Source organism: Mustela putorius, unplaced genomic scaffold, assembly GCF_011764305.1.
Source record: "Mustela putorius furo isolate JIRA1106 unplaced genomic scaffold, ASM1176430v1.1 tig00537335_pilon_pilon_pilon, whole genome shotgun sequence".
Lineage (NCBI taxonomy): Eukaryota > Metazoa > Chordata > Mammalia > Carnivora > Mustelidae > Mustela > Mustela putorius.
In genome coordinates this window covers 3,270,375-3,286,236 of record NW_025422457.1, presented here as the reverse complement: position 1 = coordinate 3,286,236, position 15,862 = coordinate 3,270,375, and the positions used below count along the sequence as shown (strand labels likewise).

Here is a 15,862-nt window from a genome sequence, read left to right as displayed (position 1 = left end):
AGAGTGTGGCTGATCTGATGGATTACAAGAAGCCCAGGACAGCTACAGTGGAGACCACAAAGGCAACAGAGGGTAACGGGGAATGAGATCGGAGAAATCCATCTATGAGCCGCTGATGGGCCACTGTTTTCTAATACACGTATACAAAGAGTAAAAAATCTGAAAGTCAACACTGGTTTCTACTTCTTATTTTCTCAACTACCTTAAGCAAATGATTGACTCCCTCTGTGTTGCAATGCCCTTGTGCTCGTGTCGGGTCGGAGGAGTCGAAAAGAGAAGATGGGGTATTTTGATGTTTCCCAAGGATTAAAGAGTGTTTTGATGAGGTACAAGAGATACAAATTATTAGCTGAGTGGTATTTTTGTCTCACTTATTTCCAGGAGGGGATATCTTTTGAAGAAAAAGTTTGTGTCAAGGGTTCTATCAGAAGCCTAGCCAGAACCTCGCCATCACATGGAGGCTGAAGTCAGTGGAGGAATGGTCACCAGTGAGCCTTGCTCTCCTCAGTCAGTCAGCAAGACTGCTCCTTGAGTAGCTAGGAAAGATCAATTTTTAGGTTCTTATCAAAAAGAAAGACTCAGACAATAGGAACAGATGTCTAACCAAAGCTATAAAAATATTTTTTCCTGGGCACCTGGGTGGCTCAGTGGTTTAAAGCCTCGGCCTTCGGCTCGGGTCATGATCCCTGAGTCCTGGGATCGAGCCCCACATCAGGCTCTCTGCTCAGCAGGGAGCCTATTTCCCTCTCTCTCTCTCTCTCTGCCTGCCTCTCTGCCTACTTGTGATCTCTCTCTCTCTGTCAAATAAATAAATAAATAAATAAATCTTTAAAAAAAAATATTTTTTCCTAACTAAATGTGAGGGGCTCTGATGCACTGAAAGGACTACTGAAGAAAAAACAAAATGAATTTAAGAATTTAAAAAGTACCACTTTGTATCAAGAATCCCAGGACAGCCCCACAAACTAAAAATCCCAGGACAGCCCCACAAACTAAGATGGTTCTCATCTTAGGTGGGAGAGCATATGGGGGTGGTCATGAGCTCCTCCAAGGACTAACCAGGCAGCTTGGACATGTGAATGACTTCATGTCTCTGTGCCTCAGTGTGCTTAGCTGTAGTATGGGGATCCCAGCAGAACCCACGTCAACGAGCTGTGAAGATCACTGAGGCAGAAGGTGTACAGTACTTAGAGAAGTACATGGCTGTAAATGTGTTAGCTATTGTTTGTATCTGATATGCATTTTATGAATCCATAATAAATCTCTTTCACGCACAACTTTTGCCCGCTTAGATGACTGTAATCATGGCGCCAAACAGCCCAACAAAATCTGCAAGTCCCCCAGGCTCTGTGCCCTAATGTATTTTTGTCAGAAGCAACATGGACTGACCGGTGGTGCCGGTAGGACAGTTGGTGCACACCACCTCCTGCGTCTTGGGGACGACGGCGCAGCTTGAGCCCCCAGGGCACGGGCAGGGCTGGCAGTCGGAGGAGGTGCCCGAGGTGGGATCGCCGTAGTACCCATCGCCACACTTCTCGCAGTGGGGGCCGGCCGTGTTGTCTCTGCAGTCACAGACGCCTGTGTGGAGGGGGGTGTGAGAAAACAGGCAGGTGTGCCAGCAGGTAAGACCAGGGGCTCTTTCCTGCCCGTCCGCTGGAGAGGATTTCAGTCCAGCGGCCCTAGCTCGTTGTCTCACCTGTCTCGGGGTCACAGGTCTCGCTGTGTCCGTTGCAGGTACAAAGCACACACGGGCTGTACGGCCCGAGACTTGGAGTCTCTCTTCTGTAGCCCGAGAGGCACATCTCACAGAACTGCCCGCCGTATCCCACAGGACAGGTGCAGGACTCCACCCAGGTGGCAGGCACCCCGGGCCCCGGGCGAGCGCTTATCAGGGTGACATCATTCAAATACCCAGCACCTGCGTGTGGTGTAGATCAGAGAGTCCGTGAATGGGCTGCTGTGTTCTAAAAGCTTACAGAAAGGTAATAAAGCTAAAGAGGAATCGGACACAAAATTCCAGAGACAATCAGCTATTGGCTTAACTCATCTATTGGGGGAGATAACTAGAAAATAGCATTCACGACAGTCACGGGGCACCCGGTGCTGAGGATCTGAAAGGGCAGGACAGCAAACATATCTTAAACACACACCCAACCAGCTCTGTGGGGTTTGACAGGTGTCTCAATCACCCATATATAAAAGTAAAGGCGCCAGACAGTATTTTGGGCCAAGGGGAGATCAGAGCAAGAATGCAGGAGACAACAAGAGTCTGTAGCCAGTTTTTGTTCTTTGGCTACAAAAGCAGGCCCTGACTGTAGAGTTCAGGGGTAAGAGAGCAAGGAACACACCTGCCAACAAGCAGCTCTCAATTATACCTTTTTTGGCCCCGCAGAAAATAGGAAAAACTGGTGACCAAATTTTAATATTCAGGGCTACTTTGGCAAACGTGCAATTACACAAAAGCCAGTGTGCCGTATGTCACAGTGCTCCCTGCTTCCAGAAGAAAATTAAAACAGAGGAAGCCGTGAACTGGTTTAGACCAATCGGTCATCCAACCCAACAGGGCCCGTGACGGCCTCAGCAGGAACATGCCCCCAAGAGGCAGTCCTTAATTACATCATCCTTTCCCTATGTCATGAAATTTCACCTGCCTTTTATAGAATCCTTAGAAACTGACCACCTCAGGCTGAAGGACATCTCTTCTATGACTGCTCTGAACTTAGCTACTTTTAATACATTTGTGGATTTTGTCAACAGCGAGATCATGAGATATACCCACTGGGTGATATGCTTCCAATTCTAACCATTCTTACATCTCCCATCCTAAAAAGCGCTCTCCCTCTCATCGAGTCCCTACTCTTGAATGATAATCCCATCTCTTCTCCTTCCCTTACAGCCAAACTTCTTTAAAGAATAAGCTTTATTTTACTTCTTCGCCTTCAAATTACTTGTCAAAGCCCTGAAGCGTAACTTCACTTTCAACACTTCTTTAAAAAAAAAAATCACCAATGATTCCTTAGTCCCCGATCCGAAATCCAATGGCACCATCTTTAAAAACCCATTCATTATTTCTCTTCCTTAAAATTCTTTTTTCTCCCTTAAGTCTCAACACATGGCCCTTAGATATCTATGTTTCTGGGGTAGTCAACCTTTCAACTCTAGATCTCCAGTCCTAATTTATTCCTAAGCCCCAGACCGTTATTTCTAACAACATACAAGATACTTTTGTCTGGATATTCACGTAGGCATCTCAAAAACCAACACATCCAAGCTGCAAGTATGACTCACCACGCCACACCACCACCCTTCTGACTCCACCCAAATAGCCTGAGCTTTCTACAGAAAAAAGGTCCTCATTTAAAAAAAAAAAATTATAAGGAAGGATTTTAAAGGCATATTGGAAACAGCTCTGTTTAACATGATGATGAACCTTCACTCAGAAATTTATAGTTTTTCATGATTTAGCTAATAGTTTATAGGGCTTGACAATTAATAGCAATAAATAGAAAGAAATAAAGGTTAAGCATGTGAGCCGGCAGAACAACATGTAAGATTCTTAGACTGTGTTTAGATATAAAGTCACCTCATCAGTCTTAATCATTATAAAACAATGCCATTTACTAATTCTAGCAAATTTTCTCCAGGTCCTTGAAAGTGGTTTAACAAGTGCATTGATTTTATACATAATTCATGTATACTGAGATAATTCATTCACTTCTATAGGACCAGTGCTATAGTATTGGGACTTTAGAGACCAACTTTTGCATTATGCAGACCCTTCTGCCCAATCATCTTAATGTTCTCAAATTCTATCATAACTTACTTCTCTCACTATACGTCCCACGGATTTTGATAGAGGTCAAATTGTTTAAGAGCTTCTGAAATTCGAAAGGGGAAAGAGGAGGCCTCCAAGGGTAATCTGTTGCTTCGTGGAGCCTAGAAAGAAAGAAAGGGCCACATTAGCCTCTGTCAGGACAGCTGTGGGTGCTGAGAAAGCATTTCGTATGCATTTCTGCCACCAACAGTGCAATGCTCTGACAATCTAACCAAGTCAGAAACAGGCCTGTTGGTTTAACAGTACAGCTGGAAAGAGCACAGTAAGTAAAGGGAAGGCTTCCTCTTCCAGAGTCACCTTTATAACGCAAACTTTTTTTTTTTTAAGATTTTATTTATTTGACAGACAGAGATGACAAGTAGGCAGAGAGGCAGGCAGAGAGAGGGAGGAAGGGAAGCAGGTTCCCTGCTGAGCAGAGAGCCCGATGCGGGGCTCGATCCCAGGACCCTGAGATCATGACCTGAGCCGAAGGCAGCGGCTTAACCCACTGAGCCACCCAGGTGCCCCTCCAAACCTTTTTCTTCAACAACTTGAGGCCTGATAAGCTTAAGTAAAGAAACCACTTTTACAACTCCGCTCAAGTCAGACTTTACAAAGAAGACCATCTTACCTGAAGACGTATTTCACAGTGGTCTCGCTCGGATAGGCATTGCCCTGAGCGATCAAGGGCACGGACACTCTCAGGCCAGCTCCCTCGAGCACCAGGTCTTCTGCAGAGAGGCGAGTATCTCGCCTGTCCACCCGGAAGGAGAAGGAGAGGTTCTGACCGTAACTGAACACCTGCTTGCCCAAGAACTTAGCTGCAAACAGACACAGGGGTGGGCGAGGTGAGGAGGAGAGTAGACAGGAGCGCTCCTCACCCCAGACAGCCACTGCGCCTGACTTACCGGGAGCAATGAAGTACCTAGGGAAGTAGCTGTCTGAGATGACGGCGATATCCTGCCTCTCAGAGGACCACTCCAGCGACGCTTCAGAGCCGTCTCTCTGCTCCACGCGCCACCCGTCTTCATCTGCAAGCACAGGAAGGAAGCACATCACACTGTGAGCATCCTGAATTCAGGTCCTTTATACAACACCAACAAACACGGAAAGTCACCAATAAGTACTTCTGAATACACGGATCCTATGACGGTACCTGTGTGTGCTTACCCTCAAGCTATATTTTGATTTTACAAAAGTTTATACTATAGTAAACCCTAAATCCATATGTTTTCATTAAATTGAAAAGCCAAACAGGGGACGCCTGGGTGGCTCATCTGGTTAAGCCTCTGCCTTCGGCTCAGGTCATGATCTCAGGGTCTTGGGATCGGGCCCCGCATCGGGCTCTCTGCTCAGCGGGGAGCCTGCTCCTCTCTCTCGCTCTCTCTCTCTCTCAAATAAATAAAATCTTTAAAAATAAATAAAAAATAAAAAGCCAAACAGAGAGCCAAATAAAAAAATTATTAACATTTAAAAACGGAATGCTACTACCATCAAAAAATCCTCAAAAAGTTACTCATTTTTAAAAAAATACCATTAAGTCCAGTCTCATAATTCTGGGAGACAGAAGGGAAGGTCCAAATTACCGATCTGAAAGGTAGAGGTTATCGGATAGACGCTGTAGCCGACAGCATTAGTACAGACAGAAGAATGCCCGAAGCAGAAGCAGGGTGTGCAACCCCTCGGGTTGGAGGGTTCCAGATTAAAAAATCCAGGTTTGCATCTGAAAAACATAAAGATATAATCAGGAGTTTCTTGGACTTGAAATATGAGGCCAGAAAAAAACAGTCCGGCCAGAGGAAGAATGCGCTTACCTCTCGCAGCTGAAGCCTTCGACGTTGTCTTTGCAAACACATCTTCCGGTTTCAACATTACACTCGTCCACGCTGCCGGAAGGATTGCAAGAGCACGGCCTGTGGATGGAGAAAGGAGTAAAACAGAGAGAGAAGAGAACTGAGAAGGAAACTCCACTCTTAAAGTCCACTTTTGTTGGTTGACTTTGATTTTTTTTTTTTTTAAAGGAAAACATAAAAAAGCAAAAGGAGTCCTAAACTCAGTTTCATGTCTGGATTTGGTTTCAATCAGGGATATAGCTATCACATTTCCATACTAAAAACCCTGCTTCAACTGAGTTACAAACCAAACCCGGACCATATTTACAGCCAGAAGTTCTTGACAATTAGTGGGGGGGAGAAAACGTTTATAATGCTGAAGACAAGCCACGAGGACTCTTATTCTTGATCAACCACGTTTAGAACCTGCCCCCTTCCCCTGGGTTTGAAAAGTCTTACCTGCACCCTGCCTCGGTGAGAGAATGGTACCCGGGCTGGCAGCGGTCACACTTGTCACCCATCACTCCCGGCTTGCAGCTACACCTGCCGTAACTGTCACACTGTGTGCTCAGAGAACCTAAAATTTAAAGAGCTTGTCAACGACCAGAAATGCAAGTAAATATGTCAAAGAAAAAAAAAAATGGGTAACAAAAAACAATGCCTGAAACCCAAGATGTCATCTCTCGATGGTTACCGAGAAAAGATCAAACTGTAAATCCCAATAATCTCAGAATCATATCCTTTCGAGCCATACCATTTCAACCTCACCAGATACACACCCAGCTCATCAATGCTGAGAAGCAAATATGTCTGCGCCCAGGGATAAACTGCTCCCCAACTCAGTCACTTCTCTGTGGACAAGCACAGGCTCCTTAAGGCCCATGTCTAGAATTTACGTATCTACAGGCACAGCAACATAAAAGTCAGACTCTGGAAAGAGGAGAGCAGACTCAGAGCATCCTACATCTCTGAACACACACAACATGCCGGGGAAAGTCCAGCCCTTTAAGGATCGTGAACGAAACAAAATTATTAACGAGCAAGAACTCACGAAGCAGCTAACCTTTTCCAGTCAAAGTTCGTATGGTCTCTAGGATCGGGTTACTAATTATTTACACAAAACCATGACTCAGGCCAAGCCCACACTTATTTATATACACCAGCAAATCACTGGGAGGTTGAACTTGGTTAAAGAGAGTGGAGGTGGGGAGGGTCAGGCACATCCTGTGTCATTTGCCTGGGACAACAGTGCACGTACTTCCACTCTTCCCCAGCGCAGGTGCCTAGGAAGCAGAGCTTTGTTTTCTGGGGGGGTGCGGGGTTTTGTCTTTCCATCGGTCAGGCTGATGCTGGCTTTGCCTGTCACTTACCCACGGGACTACAGTGACAGGGAGAGCAGGCTTCGCTGTTCCCGAGGCGGAAGAAATTCTCCCGGCACCTCTCGCAGTGGGCGCCATCTGTGTTCCCTTGGCAGTTGGTACAGTGGCCCCCGTGGCCGGTGGACCGGTAGAGTTCAGGGTCAAAGTAGCACTCCTGTGAGCGGCCATTACAGTCACAGGCTGTTGGCCAAAAAAACGTATGAGTGATGTCAGATCCGCATTCCTTGGCTGAACGGCATTTCAAAAGACTCTGAGCAAACCAAACCACCATCTCCCACATCTCTGGGGCACAACGGAGGCCAGAAAAGAACGCCCACTTGAGGCGTTGTTCATTTGAAAACAAAAACAGGAGGTCAATGAAGGTTTAGATAGTGAGGCTATCGGTTTACCCAGAGATGGTCTTATCACAATTCACGCCATGGTAAAATACAAGGAATTCCTGTACTTAGGAATCTCCAGGCAATTGTTTATATACAAGTGAAAGGCAAGTCAAATTGCAATTTTTCCGAATCTTTATCCTTCGTTCTAATACCAACTCCAGCAACAGGGAGCCAGTTTATATTCAGGCTTTAATTTACCTTAACTCTTCAGGTCCCAATTGAAATAAGTTAAGATACTAACTTTCTAAGTGCCAGATTGCTCTCAAGGCCAGACTGGCGTAACCTGATACATATGGGTTAAATGAGCGCCTCCGTGGAAGGAAGCAGCACTGAAGAAAAATCTAGCTTCACTAGACACGTCTGTCTCCTGGGGAGCCACAAAGCCAACAGCCTCCGTTAAGTTACTATGTTCCCTGTGGAACACAACTATATTTTAAGAAGAAGTATATGTAGTCACAGAACTTCTTTTCTGTGTTTATAATAAGTGTATTTTCTTAGAATTACTGATGTCACACAAAATACCGGCAGTATCTTGAGCACTAAATACAGTTTTATTTGATTTCAGATAAACCAAGTTGTTTTAAAGAAATGTTTGAATAGGGCGCCTGGGTGACTCAGTGGGTTAAGCCTCTGCCTTTGGTTTAGGTTGTGATCCCAAGGTCCTGGGATTGAGGCCTGCCTCAGGCTCTCTGCTCAGCAGGGAGCCTCCTTCTCAGGCTCTGCCTGCCTCTCTGCCTACTTGTGATCTGTCAAATAAATAAATAAATAAATAAATCTTTAAAAAAGAAAAAAAAAAAAGACTGAATATATATTTTTTCTTTCTTGTCACCTCCCCTTCTTTATAACCAGTTCTTTCACAGTATTATACTTGAAAACTTTTTAGCAACTTGAGTCACTGGCACCAAAAACTAGAGCTGTGTTAAGTAACTTAGAGAGCTCCCTTTCTCCGTCTCATCTCTCAAGTCTCCCTAGATTATCCCTCACATCCTACCCCAGGCCAAACCCAGCCCACCCCCACCTAAACACTTTGGTGCCCTGGGACCATGTAGCAGAACAGTCCCCTTGCCTACACTGTCCTAACCCACAGGTAAAGCAGGCACCGTGTCTCCGTCACCAGCAACTGGTAAGAGAGAAGGCTGTAATCTTCTCTTCTCCAACCCCAGCATCCTGACAATACTGAAGTACTGTCCCAACGGCCAGAAACTTAGTGCTGAAGGGACCCAAGGCAGGTTGATTTAGTTCCTTATCAAAGTCCTTTAGAAACAGTATTGGGTTCACTTGCCAGTCTGGAACATTTTCATAATGTTCCTAGACAGACTCAAGATATGACCCCCATCAGGGCACCCCAGTGGCTCAGCCGGTTAAGCCTCTGCCTTCAGCCCCGGTAATGATCTTAGGGTCCTGGGATTGCACCCCACATTGGGCTTTCTGCTCAGCGGGGAGCCTGCCCCCCCAGCCCCCCCAACCCCGCCTCTCTACTTGTGGTCTCTCTGTCAAATAAATAAATAAAATCTTAAAATTAAAAAAAAAAAGATACGACCCCATCACTAAGCAAAGTACTTTTCAAACACATGTGTACATTTATTGAAATGTCATGTCTTGGGGCATTTCACTGTTTCCGTTAAGACCTTTATCGTTTAGCTTCTCACATTAGCTGTTACAGTTCAGTCAAGGACTGAAGCTCAAGCAAGCGCCCAGGAGTCCTAGAGGTGGCTGTATGATTTATCTTCAAATCTGGGATTTACTGAGGAAAAGGAAAGATAAGAAAACCTGCTCTAAGGCAACTAAGAGAAATAGTCCTGAGTCAAGATACTGGTCATTTCTCAAGGTTTCTGCCAATAATTCCAGTGAGCTCAGAGTGTCTCTCTTATTCCTTTACCAAGAGTATATGACAGGGGCGCCTGGGTAGCTCAGTTGGTTAAGCGACTGCCTTCAGCTCAGGTCATGATCCTGGAGTCCCAGGATAGAGATCCGCATCAGGATCCCTGCTCAGCAGGGTATCTGCTTCCCCCCCTGACCCTCTCTCCTCTCATGCTCTCCCTCTCTCTCTCTGTCAAATAAATAAATAAATAAATCTTTAAAAAAAAGAGTATATGATAAGAAATATTTATAAGGTCATAAAAAATTATAGCTGCTTTAAAAGTTTCTAATTTTTAAGTCCGTGCCAAAGCATAATTACATAGCTTCATGGTTCCTTTCTCCTGAGGCTTCTTTCTCTATCTGTCCAGAATAAACCAAGCCATTACTAAGGGATAAAACAAGGTGCAGCCTTTTTCCTTTTGCCCTTCTCTAGAAATACTAAGATCTACTTTCCTTCCCAAAGCCGCCCACCTCTACACGGAGGAGCAGGAAAAGTCTCCCTGCTGTGCTCTTTAGTGAAATAAAGGAAGAATAATTTTGAGAAATAATTTTTTGAATGCAGCCTTAGTCCAGAACTCAATGTACTGAACACATGTTCATCAATGACCCTGACTGCTGGTAGGAAAATATTTTAACGTGCAGCTAAGGCAAGACTAGATAAACCGTATCTTGTAGTAGGCTACACTGGCCTAGCACTTGGATCCAAGCGAAGTTCCAAACCTTGGAGACGCTGCTCCCACTCTGATACTGAAACTGAACAAAACGAAACATGCTTTGTATTCGTAGCCAACTGCCTTCATCTATGATTTTCCTCCAATGGGCGTACAGGTTACCATTCTACGCTTCTCGATTACAGAAGCAGCACTGCCTTTCAGAGTTCTCCTTTCAAGGAGGAACAGAAGGAAGTCACCCATTCCTTCTCCCCACTCTGGAAGTCCTCAAGATAATTTAGTGACGGAGGCCAAGGGGCACTCACGCAGGCACTCGCTGGCGCTCTCCGCAGTTGCCCTCCTCCAAGGCCGGTCGTTGAAGAAAGGCAGGCACTTCTCACAGTCCACCCCGTAAGTATTATGTTTGCAATTACACACCAGCTTGTCAAACTCGTTCTTCACACACTCACTTGCATGGCCGTTGCATTTACACCTGGGAAGGGAACAGACAAAAATATGAAATGGCCACCAAGTCCCAGAAATGGATGCAGAAAAAGGAGGTACAAAGAGAACTAAACACAACCCCAGAACAGTTTTTTAATTTTTTACTTACTTATTTTTTAGTTTTACCATTCAAGACTATACACTGAGGAACTAAGCAATATTAAGTAATGACTGAGTTTTCAGGTAGGAAGAAAAATTAAACAAGCCAAATAACCCTCCCCCCAAAACATCTTTACTTAATAGGGGATAGAGCATTAACCAGACATGGGAAGAAAGTCTCTAGCAATTTTGGAGGCTTCCGCAATTTCTAGGATCACTTCCTAAAGTCAACTGTGTGTATCAAGCAGCAGCCAAGTGTGGAGGTCATGCAGAGCAAGGACCCCGAAGCCTGGCTACATGAGTTTGGGAGCTGGCTCTGTGACTTACCGATGTCACTTAACCTCTGCACCTAACCTGTAAGATAGGGATGATGACAATGTGAATTTCACGGGGTTATCAGGAGAACCAAGAAGCTGCTCTATTCATGTGCCCAGGATTGTGCAGGCACAGTACAAGGGAAAAAGGTGGTCATGGCTGTTATGTGTCATAATGATTTTAAAGTGTCCTGATCTGAAGATAGTAAGAGGCGTTCAGCACCTCACCACCGTATGCAGAGAGGTAGCCTGACACTCCCTCACGTTGTTTGGGGCAAGAATCCCTGAAGGAACCCTAGGAGCAGGTACAACCACAAACTAAGGACTCATGGAAATGGTCATGAACGCTAAAACATGCTCTAGTGCCCTGATGTTCCCTTCACTGGCTTCCATGAAGACAGAATCAGGCCCAATGTTCCGCCTGCTACTCAGTAATACCTTTCAGACCTTCCAGAAACATCTACAGTGCACCAGGATGAATCCCAAAGTTCTATCCCCAGCTCTCATCTCTCCCCTCAGCTCCTACCCTTGATGGGACAGGAGCAAGTTCAGATATCTCCTATAACCTAAAACAATGCATGTCTACGTCTAAACCCATCCTCTCCCTAAATTCGCTCATCTTCTTCATTTACTTCTTTAGTAGACCACCGTTCTCCTGATCATTAAACCTTAACATCATCCTTGACTATGTCCTGATAATTCTTGCTTCACAGATGGCTGCCATGTTCCTTTCCCGTCTACTGTTACCACCCTAATGTCAGGTATTTGTCACCTAATACCCAGATCACAGCATCACAAGGAAAAGAGAAATTCTTTGGATGGTCTCTACTTTCACCTTGCCCGTAGGTCATCTTCCTAACCGCTGTTTAGATAGCATGGCCTACTTCAATCAGTACACGGTTTCTCATGGATTAGAGTCTCGATCAGCTTTCACTCTGTCAGCTCTACAGACTCCCAGAGGAGATGTTCCTTAAGCTGAGTAGCCCTACAACCTCCCAGCCCTACACTTCTGCTTGTGACCTGCCCACCCGGCACCCACCCACACGCCCTCCCTCCTTATTCAGATTCTGCCCCTGCTTCAGGGCCCCGCTTTGTCCCCATCTGCTCCCCGCCCTAGCTTGACAGTTCCGTCTCATTTTCCAATATATGGCCTCTTTCTCTCTAAAACACGTGTTTTAGTTTTTCACATATTCATACATTGCCTGCCCCCCTTCATTTGTAGGATCCTAGAAGGTCAAGTCCTACGCAGCAGGTGAACGTCTTGTGCTGCCTCGGTGGCTTTGGAGGGCCCGGCGCAGAGCTTTGCACTGAGGTGCTCAGTAAGGATTCACCCAGTGTGCTGATTTGACAGGGTTTTAGAAAACCTCATTACTTTGTTTCCAGGATAATGAGAAGGTCTAACAACATTATTAATATGGTTGTAAACAAGTTGCTACATTCACTTCTAAACCAAAGCTCCAGTCACTTTCAAAGTTATTTCATGGTTTGGGGTGCCTGGGTGGCTCAGTGGGGTAAAGCCTCTGCCTTCGGCTCAGGTCATGATCCCAGCGTCCTGGCATCGAGCCAAGCATCGGGCTCTCTGCTCAGCAGGGAGCCTGCTACCTGCCCCATTCTCTGTCTGCCTCTCCGCCTACTTGTGATCTCTGTCTGTCAAATAAAGAAAATCTTGGAAAAAAAAAAGTTATTTCATGGTTTACTTACCTACCACCCACAGCAAAATCAGAGATTGCATAGTAATAGGACTTGAGAACTTTGGGGTCGTTAAACACTTCATCTCCAAAAGTATTGAGCCGATTGAGAGTTACTCTGATGTCAGTGGCAGTGACCCATTCCTGTCGGGGGGGAAAAAAAAGAAAGAAAATAAAGAAAAACAGAAAAAGGTAAAGAGACTGAAGATGAGAAACATCAATGTGACAGTATTTTTTTAAATTTTCATACAGTTATATATCATGTGACTTATATCCTCTTCCAGCATTAAATCTGCTATAATGCTCAACAACTCCCTTAATTTCCTAACATTTGTCTTCTTCTTGACTCCTCTCTTCTTTAATCTAAGTTGTTGTGTCACCACTCAGAGTCCCAAAAAAGCAGGAATACTACTCATTTCTTCACAAGGCTGCTGCAAGTTTTACATGAAATATACTTCTAAATGCTTTGCATACGGGAGGGACTCAATACACAGGTCCCTTCTTCTCCACCCTGTGTCCACACCCCACGTTCAGTCCGAGCAAGCAGCACAGAGCTCCTGGAACCACACAGCAAGAGCTGCGCCGCTCCCTGCCTCCTCCTGCCCCATCTGTACCAGCTCTCTCTCCCTCCACCCCCAGTCCGCTACGGACAGATCTGGGAGAGGCAACCAAGTACACAGTACTAAATTATGACTGGGCCAGAACCAGTCAGATGCAGCTTTTGTCTTGATCTCTGCCATAATGTCACTTCTCCGGGAGGCCTTCCCTGCCCCCCAACCTAGAACTGCTGCCCACCCCAAGGCCCTATTTCACTTGCCTATTTCATTTATAGTCTCTTTCCACCACCACAAGCCCACCCCACCCCACCTCCGCCACCACTGCCAAGACCGTAAGCCCCACGAGGGCAGGACTTCTTCGTTTTGTTGACTGCAGCTTCCCTGGTGCTCAGCGTACAGTAGGTGCTCAAGTAACATTTGCTGAGCAAATGAACACATCTGAAGCAACCACAACTGATTCGATTGGTAGGTGTAGCATAATGAGAGGGGGCGAGAAGGAAAGTTAATGTTTTCCTCTAGGTTTTATGAGATCTAAGCCCTTTTAATAAACGCCCTTCCATTGAGCTAATTTTAGTCAGATGTTTACATCTATGGTGGATTGTTAGAATAATGATTCCAGTGAATCCTGTCTGCCGGCGTCCACACCCTGCAGAGTCCCTTTCCACTCTGATGCTGGGCTGGGGCATGTGATTTGCTTTCTGCCCAGGGGAAATGTACAAAAGTGACACAGGCAGAAAGAAGTCTGATAAGCACTTGTGCCCAGGAACTTACCCTCTTGGAATGCTTCTGCCATCATCCGGGGAAGCCTAGTCTAGCCTCGTCGAAGCTGTAAGACTACAGGGGGAGAGAAACCCAGCCCCCAGCTGAGCTGCCAGTGTGGGTGAGCCCACACCAACACAGAATCATGAGAAATAATAAATCATGGTTGCTTAAATTCATTACGTTTTGGAGTAGTATATGACACATGACCACCCAAAGACACCATGTAAAGTCCCATCCTAGGTGTGCCTCTCAGCATCCCCCATGGGGAAGCAACAAGCAAGTGCAAGGGCCACAGGCATCTGTGTTTTCAGAAGGCTCCCTGAGAGACAGGGAGGCACACCCCTGATTAAGCAGCACGGCTCGAACCAAGCCAAACCCCTGGCACAGAGAGCAACCTAGAGGGCTCATAAAAGCTAATCCCCGTGAAGCCTCCAAGTATAATTAGAAAGGAGAAGAGATGATGATTCCACTGCATCCCAACTTGGAACTCCAATAACAACTCCCACTCCCGGCCACAACGCTAGGAATCTTTGAGTCGTCTGTAATGTAAATAGCTCCGCGTATGTCTGTGTTTAATGCTTACTGTACCTCCTATCTCCTCTGAGCTTCATCTTTATCACAGCTCTCCTTGAGTAAAAGCTTCTCAAGGGCTGAGTCTAAGCCATTTCTTTCATAAAAGGCATCTTAAAAAGAACAGGTTCTGGGGCCAGTCTTTCTAGGTTTTGAATCCCAGTTCTGCTGCTTAAATCTGTGTAATGTGGGTTATTGGATCTCTTCTGATCTCTTCTGATAAATGAGGTCGATGCCCTGTCTGTAAAATGGAGATCACAAAAGTATCTACCTGTAGAGTTGCTGTGAAAGTTCAATGAGTAAACAGTATATAGAGTGCGTATATACATCTGCAGTAAATACAGCTAAAGGGCTCAGAACACTGCTTGGCACATTATGGCACATTATGGAAAGTGCTATAATACATGCTGATTATTATTATTATTTTAAATCAGCATATGCTCATTAATATTCATATACAGTGAAACCAGGAAGGGTCTATTCTCCCATCGGGGAGATCGCAGCTTTTGGAGAGAGGCACAGGAGGCAATGAGGAGAGGGGGTCATATCAGCTCAGCTGTCAAGTCAATTATCGTTGTGAAATCAGCTAACATCTGATCAGCGAGCGCTCCTTGGCAAGTGGATATGAAAACCAGAGCTCTTACATCCAGAGACACAGAACTAATGTTTTTGCATAATGACAGCAACTGACCAGATCTATTACAGATGCCCGTGACATTTCTACCACATTTAGTCTCACAAGTTCCTATGGTATAAAGAGGCGCAACATCAGGCTCAGCTGATAGAGCATGTGACTCCTGATCTCAGGGCTGCGAGTTTGAGCCCCACAGTTGGGTATAGAGATAACTTGAGGAAAAAAACAAAAAAACAAAACAAAACCAGTAGCAAACATCAGAACTCCTACAGCTGGAGGAACTGCTTCAGGACAGGCTGATAAGGCATCCAGTTAGCAGAGGTTCCAGAATACACCACAGTGAAGTCACGTAAGTCAATGCTTCCTCCTGCTGCCTCTACTGCTATCTCTGCAGGGTTGTCAAAAAGGATCATTTGCACAGGAAGCACCTAAGCTAGCAAACTGATAAACTTAAAAAATTTATAGATCACATCTCCCTTAGACATTCAATCTTCTGTTTTTTAATCTATCAAAAAGCTATTCTTTCTACTCCTTATTCTGAACATATCTTACTACCATTGCAAGAAACACTTCACTGAAAGGCCTTTGCGAACATACTCACTGCTCACCAGAACCTCAGAGTTGACCAAGCTCAAGATTCACGATCTCTCAGCAAATTGCAGAAATACAACAGAAGGGAAGAACTGGACCCACAGAGAAACATATTCTCATCTTTTGCCGCTATCCAAAACCACGTGGTCAAATCACAAAGAGTCCTTGAATATAATAAACTTCAAGAGAAAGACTGAGAAGCCACAAAAGCACGAAGGGGCTCCTGGG

At 45.3% G+C, this 15,862-nt stretch overlaps 1 protein-coding gene across 1 annotated transcript in view; it reads right to left on the bottom strand.

Moving 5' to 3' along the window:
- Positions 1-15,862, bottom strand: part of LAMC1 (laminin subunit gamma 1) — a 124,040-nt gene that overhangs the window by 27,276 nt on the left and 80,902 nt on the right. Inside the window, exons 3-13 of the mRNA XM_004767975.3 lie at positions 12,534-12,664; positions 10,242-10,408; positions 7,017-7,205; positions 6,106-6,223; positions 5,629-5,727; positions 5,401-5,537; positions 4,723-4,845; positions 4,446-4,635; positions 3,824-3,936; positions 1,697-1,918; positions 1,390-1,578 (exon numbers count right to left, since the gene is read on the bottom strand). Of these exons, the coding sequence (XP_004768032.3) occupies positions 1,390-1,578; positions 1,697-1,918; positions 3,824-3,936; positions 4,446-4,635; positions 4,723-4,845; positions 5,401-5,537; positions 5,629-5,727; positions 6,106-6,223; positions 7,017-7,205; positions 10,242-10,408; positions 12,534-12,664 (1,678 nt within the window). The remainder of the gene's footprint in view (positions 1-1,389; positions 1,579-1,696; positions 1,919-3,823; positions 3,937-4,445; positions 4,636-4,722; positions 4,846-5,400; positions 5,538-5,628; positions 5,728-6,105; positions 6,224-7,016; positions 7,206-10,241; positions 10,409-12,533; positions 12,665-15,862) is intronic.